General features: G+C 38.9%; 3 protein-coding genes across 3 annotated transcripts; 1 reads left to right on the top strand and 2 right to left on the bottom strand.

Moving 5' to 3' along the window:
- Nucleotides 1-3,706: 3,706 nt before the first annotated feature.
- Nucleotides 3,707-6,597, top strand: LOC131017903 (uncharacterized). Its single transcript, XM_057946645.1, has 2 exons — nt 3,707-3,944; nt 5,038-6,597. Exon 2 carries the CDS (start codon nt 5,106-5,108, stop codon nt 6,243-6,245), a length of 1,140 nt encoding a protein of 379 aa, XP_057802628.1. The 5' UTR covers nt 3,707-3,944; nt 5,038-5,105; the 3' UTR covers nt 6,246-6,597.
- Nucleotides 6,598-7,066: 469 nt separating this feature from the next.
- LOC131017843 (uncharacterized) lies at nt 7,067-9,096 on the bottom strand. The gene is made up of 2 exons (XM_057946586.1): nt 8,041-9,096; nt 7,067-7,972 (listed from the first exon to the last, which is right to left on the bottom strand). The coding sequence occupies exons 1-2, from the start codon at nt 8,937-8,939 to the stop codon at nt 7,279-7,281; spliced, it is 1,593 nt and encodes a 530-aa protein (XP_057802569.1). The 5' UTR covers nt 8,940-9,096; the 3' UTR covers nt 7,067-7,278.
- Nucleotides 9,097-15,503: 6,407 nt separating this feature from the next.
- LOC131005462 (agamous-like MADS-box protein AGL62) lies at nt 15,504-16,205 on the bottom strand. The gene has a single exon (XM_057932465.1). It carries the CDS (start codon nt 16,203-16,205, stop codon nt 15,510-15,512), a length of 696 nt encoding a protein of 231 aa, XP_057788448.1. The 3' UTR covers nt 15,504-15,509.
- Nucleotides 16,206-16,723: the final 518 nt, after the last annotated feature.

Raw genomic sequence — 16,723 nt, 5'->3', positions numbered from 1 at the left:
CACGTACGCACAAGTACAGCCGCATTAAATGCAGAGATCTCAGAATATCTTATCTCTGCAGAGGTCATTCCTATCTAGTGGTTATTTTTCAGAGATGTCACATCTCCTGTCCATCAAAGATAGTCGTTTCCACACAGACAAGGAACCTCGAAGATTGAAGCCTCAGCCCAAATTCGAATTGCTCTCCAACGGAAGAAATCTTGAGGACGATTTACGCCAACAGATCTATTCAAGAGTTCTCCTACAAATAGCGCTCGAGGATCACTTCAACCTTCACCGATTCAACGACATAAGCTGAAGCTCTGCCGAAATTGCTACTCAGCCTAAAGCTTAACCGCCCCAAAGCTTGAATCGAAGAAGAGAATTCCAAAGCCAAAATCAGTCACTGCTGATTACATACATTCTCTTAGACCCCAGGCATATATCTGTTTACCCAGAAGCCAAAGGTCAAACTTGCTTCAAAGAACTTGTTCTTTGTAAGTATAGTTGGCACTCGTTCAAACCTCCCCCCCCATAAGAGTGTTTGAGTGGTTCGGAGTTTAGGAAGGTACTCTGAACTCTGAGTGAAAAGTCTGAGCACGAGGTGTGCTTAGCAGGGAAATCCTACGCGAGGTGTGTGGGTGCTGAAGAAGGGTTTTCTTCAGTTTACGGTTGTGTGCACCAGGCAAGCACACAGGTACGGTTTGCAGTGCACCAGTGAAGCACTTGCGGAGTGGATTGTTGGTCTGATCAACCAGCCGTGGATGTAGGAAATGGTTTTTCCGAACCACGTAAAAGTCTCTGTGTTGTTTACAGCTTTCAGTTTTACATTCTTACTTGTGCTATTTCTATTGATAAAACTGAACACTGACTAACAGCAAAGAGAAACCTTAATCCAACTATCTGCTCCACCGAGGCTATTACAAAACGAAGTTTAATTTCTGCTGCGTATGATATCTATCTGACTGAACTATCCTCTGATAGTAAGGAAGAGTGATATCATCTCTATCTTAGCAAACACGACTGAAGCCCTTACTTGGATCAGTTAAGTTCCAGCAACTTAACTGATAACTCATTACTGAAGATCTTTCAGTATCAGTCATCAACCCTGTTGGTCAAAACTGATTTAAGTAAAACAGGAGTCCTTGTTTGCATGTAAAGTTTCGTTTTGATCTCTGACTGAGATCCCTCTGATTGAGGTCAGTAGATTGTTGTAAAAATAGCCTATAGGTGTATTCCCCCCCCCCCCATACACCTATTCGAGACCCCCCAGACCTAACACTATCTATTTTCGATCGAAGGGGAGACGTGGGAGGCCGTCGTCGAAGAGGTTGAGCGGCAGATGAAGGAGAAGGGCTTCTCCTGGACTCAGACCAATGATGAAAACCCTTGGTAAAATCTGATGGTCAATTCGGTAAGATCTTACAATTTGTTAATGTTGTTAATTGTTGGTGGCTGTTGTTGGTGGATCTTGTTGAGTGCATAATCTGATGTTGCATAAATTGATTTGCTGTTGTTGGTGGATCTTGTTGAGTGCATAATCTGATGTTGCATAAACTGATTTGCTGCTGTTGGTGGATCTTGTTGAGTGCAAAAACTGATTTGTTCCATAATCAAAGCATAAACTGATTTGCATAAAGGTTGTTCATTTGCATAAACTGATCAGTTTTTTTACAAAAATAAAGGATCTATGTTTATACTCAAAACATACAAGCATGTTGTTTTCAGAGCATAAACATTCCAAAATGAGTTTTTTCTAAAACTTGCTTCATATTCCTAGAGTATTCATGATTTCAAGCATCCCCTAATTGCATCCAACCTCTTTAAGGTAATCAACACATTAAATCACCAATTCGATATGCACCTCTAAGTTTTTGGGTAGTTGATCTGCTCTAATCAATGCTCCATTTCCCATATATGGGATTTTATAGGAGTTTTGGCCTCTGATCTTCATGATTTCAATCATGCATCCCTGCAAACTTAGAAATATATTGTTCAATGTGTTAGCTTCAAGCATGTTAAAAGAGTTAATCATTGCATTTATGAGTTCATCCAATGTGTTATCTTCTGTCTCTACTTGTAATGATTGGATGACCCTAAACCATCCTAAATCATTAATATTACAGTCAAGGGAGTTTGGTGGCTGCTGTACTAGTCTGATATTGAACCCATTTTGGGTTGTAACAGCCCTGAACTCTTCCATCACTGTCGGAGATGAGCGGCCTCGCATTGTCCTGTTGGATATTTATGTCTTTATTTGCTCCTTATGTTCACTTTGACATGATTGCTGGTATGATCTATATCAATAAATGATGATTACGTTCTATGTGATGCAATTTATGTGAAATAAATGCTGTGAGTTAATTGTTCACTGAATTAGTGGTTGTATGACTCAAATGTGCTGCATTTATGAGTTCTTATGTTTAATAAATGCTGAGAACAGATACCCTTTTGCAGAAATAGTAAATAATAGATACACACTTGAAATTAAAGTTGAAAACTGATGTGAACATATATACACTTGGTACCGTGGGGAAATTAAAGTTAAACAACCCTTGATGACTTGTTTTGTGATTGAGTCGATGGGTTTTGTCTCTAGTGTACTTGCTTGCCTGTTCTTGCTGGTACTTGCTCACAAAATGGAAAATTTTCAATTTTTCTATTCAATAGCACCATTCCAATTTATGCAATTAGTGGCCTTGCTACGACACACATGAACATGATTTTTGTGATGAAATTCTTGCTCTTACATGTTCTGTGTGGCTCAGCTTCTCCTGGAGTTAAGTAGAATCTGCGTGTTCCTTGTGATATAAAACTATTTTTCGTCGATATGCACAGTGTAGTGCATATTGTGAAACTTGAAAACATTGAGAATTCTATCAAGCTCTAAAGTTTGGAGGGCAAACCTCCATCTTAACAACTTGTTGGGGGCTGTTTATAAGTGAGATTGTATGGCTGACGTATGTGTCCTAATAGCTCATGTGCGCACCCATTTCACAACGGTACTTTTACTTTGCCCTAAACTCTTAGCTAATGTTCTTATGCTGGATCTCTTCGATAACTTCAAAGTTGTAAGTAAATTTGTGTCAAGTTGGACAAGTTTTTTCCTTTTAAATGTAAGCTTACCACTTCAAAGATGAATAACTTGACCCTCTTTTTGTTGTTTCCTTGCAGCTTTCCATAGGAGCGAAACAGTTTATCGGGAGATGGCGAATTTCACGGTGGCAGCCTTGCTCTTTGCTCGTGGTGGTTTTCCGTCTATACATCCTTCAAGGAGGAGTTGGACAACTCTATTTCTCTCTTGAGTGGTTAGGTCCTTTATGACCACCATCTTTGTAGGAGCTTGTTCTGCCAAATTCTGTATTTAAAGAATATGTTGTATACATTTTTTGTTATGTTTTGCTATTTTTCAGATGTTGTACTTAAAATTAAAAAAAAACATATTTTAGAAAAAACAAAAATGTATTAAATTTATATATTCAACTAATTAAAAATTATTCCGAAAATTAAAATAAGAAGGATTAAATATAAAGCTTATTCTCCTGTTTACTTTTCTATTTTATTACTTATGCACTTAAAATACTAACTTTTAATTCTTTAAATTACGTGCTTAAAACATAACTCAAAATTCGTGGGACGGATCGAGTACTTTCTATTTTTGTCGTACGAAAATGAGTAATTTTGTATATTGAGTCTAATAAATTCTACACATGATGACATGAGTAGGCGAAGAGATATAAAGAAGTTTGTTAGAGGAAATATAACTGCCTCTAAAGTCTAAACTTGATCAACGAAAGATCAGAGCGAATATGTGGGAAATGTTTCTCGAACTTCATTCCACCGCATTTCACTGACCAAGCGAGCTGAAGAACAAATTTCCCTCGTTAATTTTCACAAATTTTTCTGCCGTGAGAATTTGAAGCTTGCCGCAAGCTTCTTCGTCTTTCTTTTACTTGCTTCTTCAGGTAATTTTCTTCCTCATTCAGTTTCTGTAAATGAGAAATTATTGATCTTCAATCGTGTATTTAAAGTTTCTATAAGTCATTTTTACTGTGTTCTTAAGTTTTTAGTATTTTAAGTCATCGTTTAGGAACACCGGCTCGTTTCATGTTGCTGAAGTTACATGTGGCGAATTTAAAGCCCTTGGTTGTGTATGCGTTGTTTATTGTTGTTGTTTCTGAAATGGATTTTTTGCATTTTCTGTAAAAATCAGATTTCGTTCGAGTTCGATTTCTTGGGGTTTCAGTTCAAGAATTTGTTAGTTAGTGAAATCAATGTTGGAAGGGTATGGAGTTTCTTGGTTCGCAGAGTTTTGATATATTTGCTTTGATTATTCTGATAATGATTAATTTTTAATGCGTGATTGCGTATGACATTTTTTTTCCCTTTGTTATCCTCTGTTTCTTGATACTAAAATCAAGAAGAGAGAAGATGAGATAGATTAAGTTTGATGAGGAGCTGAAGAGAGCATTGCGATTGGGAATATAAGTTGTTTAACTAGGGTATGGGGGTTAATTCTCTTCATTCTAAGTCCCCGACAGTTATTGTTGTGGTTATTGTCGATAGAAATAAATGGAAAGGAACGATGAGTTTGGTTAAGGATGCTTCAATCAACTTACTAAATTGCTGCAATTTTCACTTAGTTCAGTGAATGAGTTAGCAACTGCGACTGTTGGAAAATGTTTTAGCCTATTATTTAGATACAAGAAGCAACAATAGATGGTTTTGCTAGATGATCGGTCATGTATTACTTGAGAAGAGTATTCATCTTTGCATGGGGTAAAGTTTACTTGTACGATGAATAGTTTTGAGAAACCTCCTACAACTCTTGTTTGAATTGATGGCTAGAAAAAAGCCTATTAATAGAGACAAGAATCATAGTTCCCATTCTTGATTCATGGATATCGATAGATACATGTGATGGTGGAATTTTGAGCTATTTAAATTATGTATGTAGAGTTTGGCATATCATAATTTGTGCATCTCCTTGTTATATAAGCCATCGCTGACTGTATCGCTGACTGTCGTCATTCTTGTTTCTTGCTTATTTTCTGTCAGTGATTATGCTGTAGCCTTAAGCAGCTGTGGAATACAATTAGCGAGGAATCATCTTGGTGGAATCCATTATGTACAGGCAGTACTCTAGTAGGAACCAGAGAAATAGGGGAATCAAGGTTAAGAATGCTCTGCAAATTTGCTTATTTGTTGCTATTTGCTTTTGGTTGATTTACCAAGTTAAGCGCTCTCATGATAAGAATGAAGAATTTGAAGCAAGTGGCGAAAAAGGCTTTCTGGACAGAGGAAGTGTTGGTGGACTCATACGGATCAGAAGGAAGAATATTCATCCCCTATATGAGGAGATTGTGACTGAGAAAAAGCAGGATGATGAAGCAACGGAAGAGGAGGAGACCACTGAAGAAGATGAGCATGAAGTAGACAAATTAAATACAGAGGTTGATCAAGAAGAGGATAACGTAACTGATGGGGCAAGAGAAGATGGTATTGACAGAGAAACTGAAGGAGAAATCAGTGATGATGGCAATGGCAGAGAACCGGAGATTTCTGTGGAGGATGGCAGTCATGACAGAGGCGATAAGAGTAACCATGAGGCACGTGAGGATTTTCATGAGGCTGATGGTGCATCAAGTTCCGTGACCCATGATAACCACACTTGGACTGCTGAGAATGAGAAAGAAGTAAGGGGAATCACTGATCAACAACATCCTGAAAACATTTTGGAACAGGAAAACAAAGAGAATCGCAGTGAGGAAGCAAATGATAGTGAGATACAGAAACGGTTGGAGATGGATGGTGGTGAAAACAATTCGGACTATTCAGAAAAGGGTTTGTCATTGACAGAAGCACCAATCGATACTAATGTAGAACCAAGCAACACCACAACTGATGTCTCAGCAGAAAATCCCAAGTTACCCGAACAAAATTTCACTGAGAGTGTGGCCAAGTTAGATCACGACCAGGGAATTTCTACTGAAGGTACATCAACTGAAGGATCCAACTTAAAAACTATTGGTCTACAGCAGGCGAATACTTCTACCTTAACTGTGGAAAATTATCTTTTAGACTCTAAATCAACAGGTCACACTGAACCCAAAACTTCAGAGTCAAACGGTTTCTCTAAGCCGTCCAACGATACAGACTCCTCTGCATTTGCCAGAATGACTAGATCAGACCACTCCCTTGAAGATGGGACCAACACACAAAAGAATAAGACTGTGTCTGATATATCTGTCTCTATCAATTCTTGAGACGCAAAAGATCTCTGATACAGATCTTTATACCTTCACTGATGAACAGACTGAAGGAGCTAATGGTGAATATGCAACTGCAGAATGAAGATATACTGTAGCTTGACATATTGGTCCATTATTACCATGAGCTGAAGTCATGACACCTAGTTTTTCAGATGTTCAGGATTCAGACTCGTCACTCGATGGAAATGTAGTACAGATTAATACAGTTTCAGGTATGTTGGTATTAGTAGGCATGTTGAAGATATGTAGCTTGAATACATGATGATATCGATTATCAAATGCTGTCATCTGTATAACCAATTGTGCAGTATAGTTGCTTTATATTGAAGAGTTGTGTTTCCTAGTTTCCTGTTTTCATGTAGAATATGATAGGGATTGTATCTAGATTTTCCTAACCAGAGATATGATGCAAGACCAACATTCTGGTTGCCTTTCAACTATATGTTCTACACACAAATAAAAGCACTTTTTTAGAAATATGAAATATATATAAACCATTTTGATGCAAGAAAATCGTTTTCCTCGTTTAGGTATAGTTTTCTTTTTTCTCTTGTAGGACAAGCATATATCTATGTACGGGTCGGATCATTGGTGGGTTTGGATCCTAACTAGGTCTAAGTATAGAACCAGGTTCACATGCAATGAGCAATATAATACCATCTGTAGGGGTTTTTTTTTTTTTTTATTCTGTATTTGGTCAGAAAAGCGGCAGTTGATTAATGCAATGTCATGACTCATCTCCATATCAACTTGTAAGAAGCCCGTGTTTTAGTTTCATAGGATTCCTCTGTGCATATCTTTGAAAAATGTGAAAATTGAAGAATCCATCATATTATTAATGTACAAACAAATAAACAAATGTAACAAAAAACAATAAACTCCCGATCACTGTACAATACTCAAAGAGTCAAGATAGATCACAAACAGTCCACACACGAGCATAAGGGTAAAAACAAATAAATGGATTTGGAAAAATGAGAAGCGACTTCATCCGTGAGTCAGCCGAGCCGAGCCGAAGCGGAGGAATTCAGTGAAGATCCGGTTGCCTGAGTTCCTTCCTGAGCTTCTGCGAGAAGAGGCGACACGCATCCATGCTGAGATCCATGGCGGCAGCCAGGGCCACAAAGGCCGCCGCATCCTCCGTGCAAGTCACGTGCTGCACGCCGACCTCCACCACCGGCTTGCTGCCCCCCACCGTGGACGACATCACGAAGCCCCGGTACAGCAGCTGCGCCCAGGATCCGGACCCGGACGCAGCAGACCCCAGGTCCGACGACCCGGAGCTGAAATCGAAGCTGCTGCTGGGGCTAGCCATGGGGGTGGGGCCCGTGGTGATGTCCACCGTGAATTTCCCTCCGGTTTTGGTGCTGACGTTGGAACTGGCGAGCTGTATGGCGTCGGCGGCGCCGTCGGGGATGAGCTCGAAGCGGTAGCAGACGCTGGCGCTCTCTCGCCAGACCTCCAGGCGTCCCCAGGGCTTCCACGCGCTGTAGCCCGGCCGCAGGATCAGCCACGCGCCGGGATTCGATCTCCCCACGCTGTCTTTCCCGGGCGACGGCACGAACGGCGTCACCATCGACGCCGCCGCCGCCGGCGACCCCGACAGGTCGTGGATGGTGATCGACCATCCCTTCCTCTCTTCGCGAACCTCTTCTTCTTCGTCCCAACTCGATCCCAAACACCACGCTCTCGCGCCTCGCTCCGATGTCGAAATCGAGCATCTGTAATTGGATAGACAGATAAGATGAATGATTGGATAATTGAAGTATGATGAATGATGACCGTTTACCTGGGTCTGGAATTCCTGTCGGTGCAGTTCCTGAAGCTGAAGTTGCAGGTGAAGACAGGCTGCTTGACGACGTTCCCGTTGATCTGGAAGACCTGCGGGCTGCACTCGGGCTCGCCCTCGAACTGAAACACGAATCTCGGGTCGGGCTCGGCCCGCACATTCATGTGCAGCTTCACCTCCCCACCGCCCCCGATGGGGACCCACCCATTCCGGATCGGGCAGGCCCGGTTCTCAACATTAATACTCTTCAAATCCAACTGCACCACAACGCACCCTAACAGCTTACCACTCTTCATCACTAACCCACACCCCTTGCTCTCGCCACCGCTTCTCCGGTAAATCTCGATTCTCAGAGAAGAAAATTTGGAAGATTTCTCGGCTAGCTTCTCCAGCTCCGATTTCTTCAAAGTGAAGCAAGCGTGGATCCTGGCGTCGACGGCGGCGGCGCATGGGATTTCGGAGAGCTGAGAGGGAAAGCCTCTAAGCTTGAATTTGGAGTAGAAGGAGAGATGGGGTTTGTGCGGGAGATTCAAGGCTAAATCCCCGACGGCGATGCGCACGAAAGGGCAAGGATCCATATCTATTCGAGTATGAATTGAAAGGGGAAGAGAAAAGGAAGAGATGAGAGAGGTATATATATATATAAGAGCATGAGCATGAGCATGAGAATGAGCGTGCGGGGTGAGCTGTGATGCACGTAGCGTAGTGCCAGCAATCGGAATCGCTATACAATTTCTAGTTTGGGTTTTGTCGTTTAGTTGAAGCTTGTCATTGGTTTGCTTTGAGCTTCGAGTGATGAGTGTTAGATTGGACAGCTGGGATACAAACATGTGTCTTTTTCTGAAGGGCGACAGCTGTCTCAATTTGGGAGATATATAGGTCGACGAGGATTGGATCATTCCGCGCCACTTTTCACCCAACTTTCTTCGCTGCCAATTTTTTGACAACAATGTTATGCGATTAAAAAGTATTTATTTTTTCTAGACTGTAGTGTAGTTTAAAAGAAAAAGATAATCTCATTTTAATACTCGTGATTATTAAGTTATTAAATTATAATTCGTTCTTTTGTTTTAAATGTGAATGAACAATTAATGCGTTTGAGTTGCATGGGTAATTAATTAAAGTAGTAGAGTAGTTGGATGAGCACGTAGTGACAATCCCAGCTAGATGATTTTAGTGTATGGTGATAGTATTATGGTAGGAGGATATATTATTGTATGATGCATTTGAAGAAATTAATTATTAGCTTGAAAACACGGAGTAGTAGTATTGAATGCTCTGTATATGCCCTTATTTTGACTTGATAGTGTTTTCTTTTTTCTGTTTAATTTGTCTTATCCTCTTGTTTCTCTTTGTCTTCTGTCTTCTTAGTATTTTATTTGGAGTTTCTTATCCTGTTTCTTTACATACTCGATGATAAAGATCTCTTGTTGTAAATTCCGCTGTCTAACGTCAAGTAACCATTACAAATTAGACCTCAACAAACAAAATATGACGTAGTGACGAAAAATTTGCTGTCCAGATCATTACAATATCTAAATTTATTTATCCATAATAATAATAATAATAATAATAATAAAGAATGGAACAGTTCAATGAAAAGGGTGGATGACAATTATTATATTATTATAAAAAAATGATCCAAATAATTCTTTTATAATAGCTAGCTTAATTAATTTAATTAATAAATGATAGATGACAATTGTATATTCATGGGTGACATGATTTTTTTTAATTTTAAAATATATTTCATAATCAAAATGACGCCGTTTTGAAAAAAATAATAATAAAAGAAATATTTGGATCATTTTTTATAACAATATATTTCATGGAAAAAAATAAAATGAGCCAAAGTTTGTGTATTTTTTTGATAACTTTCAAAGTTCATGAAAAAAACTAAAATGGACCCAAAATTCGTGTATTTAGGGGGCAATAATAACCCTATATCATTTGTGCACTAATAGGCCCTTTTACTATCCCTAAGCTCGTTCTACAATTTTTACTCTTTACTTCATGAAAATAAATTACGTACAGATAACATTTTTATTAATATTTCAGGTCGTTGAATGGAAGAAGTAATAATATGATTCAAATCCTAATTAATATTGAGAGCAAACGATTTGATTAAGTATTTATGAAATACTAATGTTTTAAATGTGAGGGTTTGATTAGGCCGAAGACGACTTTAATTGACAACTAATCCTCGTTGTACTCTTGTAATAACAAAACCCCCCTGCAGTTGTCCTAATTCATACAGCCACTCTACAGGTCCACTCATCTTCAATCATTTGGCATTTTATTAATTAGGACTTTCCAGAAATAACACCTGATCATGTTATATGATTTGATTATATCTTTATATATTAGAAAACGTTAATAATATAAGTTGTATAAAGTATCTCATCCGTCCCACAAGAGTGCGCATCACTTTTGGTGACACGAGTTTTAATAAAATGTTAGATAAATGTATTGAGAGTTGAAAAAGAGATTCACTTTATTATAAAATAAGAGTAAGAAATAAGGAGTCTGAAAATAGCAAATGCAAACTCTTGTGGAACATCTCAAAATAGAAATTATAAGGGCACATTCTTATTGGATGGAGGGATGCAAACTCTTGTGGAACATCTCAAAATAGAAATAAGGGCACATTCTTATTGGATGGAGGGAGTATTAATTATTTCGTTTATAAATAATATTGAGTAGTAGTTCAAGAATGAAGAAATACTATAATGTAGGCAGTTTGAAAAAGAATCTGGTATCTAGCCTAGCTAGCAACTTGCTGTTACTAATTAATCTTCAGCTCCCATGCATGCTGAGAAATTTTATACAGCCTATAGCTAGATATTTTGTCTCAGTCTCTTGTGTTTGGGTGGTTTAGAGCATTGGCAACGGCATCCTCGATGCCTTACTCGAACTCGAGTATTGCACTCGAGTAGGCGTTGCAGGGAGGAGCTACTCGAGTTTTCGAGTAAGCTCGAGTGATTTTCTTTTTTTTTTTCCTTTTTTTTTTAATTCTCTTCTCCTCTTTAAAAACTAAAAAAATTAAGTAGGCTATCAAGGAACCCCAATGCAGCACTACCTATTCAATAACACAACCACTATCAAGTAGGCTATCAAGGAACCCCATTGCGGATGCTCTTATAGTATTTCCCACTTGTATATTAGAACAAAATTATGGCAAATATGGATCCATTAATTTCACTTTTCCTTAATATATATTGTATTTATGATCTTCCAGAAATCTGATACACAGCTACGCGAAAAATCATAAAATAGTTCTAATTAATTAATTAATATTAATATATAAAATAAACTAGCTAATTAAAGAAAGATAATTACTCCGTACAGAAAGAAATAAAGCATAAGGTCTGACATAGTGACATACTTGACTGAAATGTTTTTTTCGATTTTACCATATATATACTACCATATTAATATCATGTATGGTAGAATAAATTAAAATAATCATTTATGACTGAAATGGTTATAAATAACTATGATTTGTATTTTATTTTTTTTGTAAGTAAAATTCATTAAGCAACGCACGAGGGTGCAACCCAACAAGGAGACAAGGGATTTCAAATCCAATCGTTGAGACTATAACAAGAAGAAGAAGAAGAAGGAATAGAAATCCAAAATTAGAATCGAACTTTAATCTTCTCGACTAAGTCCTTGTTGCAGCATGCCACGTTCTTGAAAACCACCCCATTTATGTGTATCCACAAATTCCACACCACACAAACCCACAGTGTCTTCCACATCTCAGAAGATCTTTTCTTCATAGCAAATCCCATATGACTTGAGAAATTTTTTTTTTATCAGAAAAAAGTGCAATTAAATAACTGGAAGGTACAAGAAGTACCAAGAGTTACAACAGACAACAACCAGACAGAGAGAACGAGCCAAACAAACCAGGAAAACACAAAGGCAGGAGCCACCAACGCGTCACTAACTATCAACTCAAGATCCCTTCAAGCGAGAGCCAGGATTGGAGATCCAAAACAGGCGCCTCCAGCTTAAAAATCATTTTCCAACTCCAAAGCTTCATCTTGATCTCCAAAATCAATTTATCTTTGTTCCACACACCTTGCTTGAAGATACAGTTATTTCTCACTTTCCAAATGCTCCAAACAATGCTAATCCACAAACCAGTAAGGAATCGAGTTTCAGCTTTATTCCCAAGACCAATGAAAGCAAGGAAGTGTTCTTTTGCATTGTGATGTAAAGCCGAGCTCTTACCAATCCACCGAAGAAACGCATTCCAAATCTCCCCTGTTTTTTCACAAAGAAAGAGAATATGCTCCAGATCCTCCATCTGAGAATGACAAAAAATGCAGTCCGTTTCCGGAGAAGTGTTGAGTACATGTCTTCGAACGAGGTTATCGCAAGTAGCCATTCTTCCTTTCATTTAGGGGTGAGCAAAAAATCCGAAACCGAATAACCGAACCGATCCAAACCGGAATTTTAAAATATGGTTCGGTTTTTCGGTTCGGTTCGGTTTTTTTTTCATAAAATTTCGGTTTTTCGGTTCGGTTCGGTTCGGATTTTTTAAAACCGAACAAAACCGAAAAACCGAATTATACTTATAATATATATATATATATAATATTTTAATTATAATTTTATAATATCTAACTTCTAATATTTTTTGAATTTTATAGTTTTTTTTTGGAAATTTCGGTTTTTTTTTCGAAAATTTCGGTTTTCTTCGGATTAATTCGATTTTTTGGTTCGGTTCGGTTTTAATTATAAAAATTTTGGTTAATTCGGTTCGGTTTGTGCAGTTAATTCGGTTCGGTTCGGTTTTTTTTTAAACCGAACTAAAATATGGTTTGGTTTGGTTTTAGCAAAAACCGAACCATATAACCGAATGCTCACCCCTACTTTCATTATCCTCCAAGCAGTCGTTTTTGCTTTGTGTGGAACCGGAGCTTTCCAGATCTTGGAGAATTCCTCTTTTTTCCTCTTTGAATCGGCTGTGGCTGCTTCCCTCCTAATAGCTTTGTATGCTGAATTCATTGTGTATGTACTGGAGAAAGTTTCCACCTCCAGTCATCTTTAACACCTGCATTCACCTTGAAAAGATTGATAACTGCAAGAAGGTTAGAAGCATGATTCAAATCTCTACCCCTCAAATCTCTAGTCCACTCAAGCTTCCACTCCCAAACACCATCGACCCAAGAGCCCATATTCTTGATGTACCCTTCTTGATTACCACTCAATCGGAAAAGACTTGTGAATCTTTCTTTCAAGCTTTTACCCCCCACCCAACAATGATTCCAAAACTGTAAAGAATCTCCCTCCCCCACCTTCAACTCCAGATTATCCCTCAACCATTTCCCCCCATCCCCTCTGCTTAAACTAACCACCCTCTTCCACCACCACGATTTAACCTCACTCTTTTTTTCAAAACAAAGGCCCTCACCGTCCCACCCGATCTCCCCCTTACTAGCTTGAATCACACGAACCCAAAAAGACTCCCTCTCTGTCAACAACCGCCAAATCCATTTGGCCATGAGAGCCTTATTAAAACTCTCCAAGTCTTTAATACCCAGCCCTCCCTCTCGAACATCCTCACCTAAAACCTCTCATTTAACCCAATGGATCTTTCTACACTCTGTTCCTTCTCCCCCCCACAGAAACCCACTCATCACTCTACGGCACTCAACCAAGACACTCTTAGGCACAAGAGAGAAAGAAAGCTGAAAAATAGGAATTGAGAAAAGAACAGAGCGCAACAACGTAATTCTCCCGGCAAAAGACAACTTCCGATTCTGCCAAAATTTGATTTTCCTCTTAATTTTCTCAACTAAATAGTTCCACTCTGCTACTCGAGACAAACGAGCACCAATCAATATACCCAAAAATTTAGTAGGAAACTCACCAACTTGACAATTAAGAGTATTTGTCATCTGAACTCTCAAGGGGCTCGGAACTCCAATCCCAAAAATATTGCTTTTATCAAGGTTAACTTTAAGACCCGACAGAGCTTCAAAAATTTTCAGGATACTCTTGAGAACCCAAGCATTTTCACTTTTCCCGGAGGCCACAAAGACCGTATCATCTGCATACTGCAAGTGGGAGATAGAAAGTCTGTTGCTCCTGAAAACAAACGGTTCCAGCAGCCTTTGATGAATGGCTCTATTGGTGATCAAATTAAGTCGTTCCGCAACAATCAGGAAGAGGAAAGGTGACAGGGGATCGCCTTGTCTGAGGCCCCTTTCCATATGACTTGAGAAATGACAGCCAGGATTGCAGTGACCAACATAATAAAATCCAAACCAATTATAACAACTCATCCAAATCCTACGAAAAGAAAAGATGCTCGACAGTTTCATCTTCCAGCAAGCACAAAGGACATCTGACCTCATTAGTGTTGTTAAGAACACCTCTTTTCGATAAGTTATGGCGAGTCTTATTCATAAGAAATTTCCAGCAGAAAGCTGACGCTTTGCTTGGAGCAAATTTGTATATATATCATATCCTTACATGATATATACAGAATCATTCAAATTTGTATAATTAATATTTTTCAACTTTTAAATTTATAAATTAGGATCATGTATTTTGTATTAAATAAGATATATATTAGGGTGTTACAATTACTATACTATACACTCCAACTAATCACGCGTACCAAACGAGTCTTGAATTTTTATTTCGATAGATTCTTGAATAATTAACTTCAAAAAAAGTGTAAACTACACAACTTAGTTAAGAGGATTTGAACACAAAATGGGAAAAGGATCTGCATTTTTTTTTTTTTTTGTCATAAAATATAATGCAAAAATGAAAAATGTAAAAGCCTTGTGCAAAATGTGACCGTTTGAATAACAGACGTACAAAATATATACACTCTTTCCTACATGGCAAGCCACGTAGACGATATTATCTTGCAAAATCTTTTGACTGACTGAATCTTGCAAAATCTCAATTCTCTTAGACAAGAAATACTTTTCTGGCGCAGTTTATCCCTAAAAACATGTAACTGCGTAATATGCTTATAACAGATAAATGAACAAACATATACCGAAAAAGTATATGCAACTTTTCCCCAAATAAATCATTGACTGCAAGAAAAAACGCAATAACCAACATTGTTTACAACTTCAAATAATCAAACAGCACAAATCTTAATTTTGCAAAAGTATGTCACACTCTAAATTAAACTCACCAGATCAGTGTATGCATAATGTGAATCTTTTTTCAGTTTCTATAAAATATCTTGCAAAATCCAAGTAACACTATTGACTGACAATTAATGAAACCCTAGATTCTAAAGAAAAATGAAACCCTAGAATAATATGACACTCAACAAGACAAAAAAGGGAATTCCTGTCCAAACATTAACTCATTACATTAATATTTGCAAGAAGAAACTATGGAAACAAAAGCATCAACAAAATTGAGAAAAAAAACATGAACAACTAATTGCTATTGAATTAATGTACCATGCAGAAGAAGTCAAATTAAAACTGGCCATGCCCAAACCCTTGATTCGGAACAATGCAATTCTCAAAATCGAAATTACTCTGCCCCCCAAACAGCGGCGGCGCTTCCTCAAATGCCGCGGCGCTAGGGATCTGCATGGTGAGGGACGCGGCGGCGACCACCGGCGGCAGCGAGTGGGAAATCATGAGATCGTTAGCCCTAAGATCGGTATTCTTCTTGAGCTCCTCCAGCGCCATGGCGAACTGCTCCAACTCGTCCAGTTCCATCTCATCCACATCCTGATTCCACCAGAAGCCATCTCCGCCGCCGTGGCCCTCCGCCTTCTTCTGCTCCTCGATCATATCCCTCCGCTTCTTCTCCACCTCCAACTCCTTGGACACGTCGGAGTAGTGCCGGTTGAAGTCCCTCGTGTTGACAGCGGTGGCGGCGACGGCGCCGTCCCGCTCGTCGCCGCCGCCGAGGAAGCGGTCGACGACGGCGTCGGTGGAGGGGTGGCCGAAGGAGAAGACGCGCTTTCCGAGGGAGTGGACGATGATGGCTATCTCGGCGCCGCTCAAAATGCAGAGCTCGCTGGCCTTCTTGAACAACCCCACGCGCCGCTTCGAGAAGGTGACTTGCCGGTTGCTCAAGTTCTCGATCTTCTTGATCTCGATCTTCTTCCTCCCCTGCGTCGTCTTCTTCCCCGCGCCGCCGCTCTCTCTCAAGATCACCATCTCTCTCTCTCTCTCTCTCTCTCTCTCTCTCTCTACTCCTAGAAGTGATGATTTTGAAGGTTGGTTTTGGGTGAGGATTAAACAAACTAGGGGTTTAGGGCAAAATTAGAGGGATCTTTATAATCTATGATTGCAAGAATAGGTTGGAATGTTAATATGGAAACAAATATTGGAGTAATTAATGCAGTGGATTTACCCCCACACGCTTTTTCTACGGGTTAATTTACTCATTTAATTAATTTTGGTAAGTGTTAATTGCAGTTTACAGACCCGATTCCGAACGCGAAGCTTGGGGTTTAGATAGCAGGAATTAATGAATGGCTAAGGATTCTATTATCGTATACTGTAATAAGGCGAATAACATAAATGATGGTTGAGTTAGGCTTATATCTATCTACTACAAGAAATGGATTTAGATTTATAGATTGTTAAGTGCTCATTATATTTGTTTCTATTAATTTGCAAGTTGCTTTTATTGTAGGAGGAACTGTCTATTTATGATTTTTGTGTCTGAAAAC

Source organism: Salvia miltiorrhiza, chromosome 1 (assembly GCF_028751815.1).
Source record: "Salvia miltiorrhiza cultivar Shanhuang (shh) chromosome 1, IMPLAD_Smil_shh, whole genome shotgun sequence".
NCBI classification, from domain to species: Eukaryota; Viridiplantae; Streptophyta; class Magnoliopsida; order Lamiales; family Lamiaceae; genus Salvia; species Salvia miltiorrhiza.
The sequence above is the reverse complement of the archived record's forward strand: the minus strand, read 5'-3'. Positions and strand labels throughout refer to the sequence as shown.

Bases quoted from the DNA above. Each gene is read 5' to 3' on its own strand.
- LOC131005462 (XM_057932465.1), bottom strand. From the start codon at position 16,205: ATGGTGATCTTGAGAGAGAGCGGCGGCGCGGGGAAGAAGACGACGCAG.
- LOC131017843 (XM_057946586.1), bottom strand. From the start codon at position 8,939: ATGATCCAATCCTCGTCGACCTATATATCTCCCAAATTGAGACAGCTG. The intron at 7,973-8,040 runs GTAAACGGTCAT...ATCCAATTACAG, and splicing joins GACAGGAATTCCAGACCCAG to ATGCTCGATTTCGACATCGG.
- LOC131017903 (XM_057946645.1), top strand. From the start codon at position 5,106: ATGTACAGGCAGTACTCTAGTAGGAACCAGAGAAATAGGGGAATCAAG.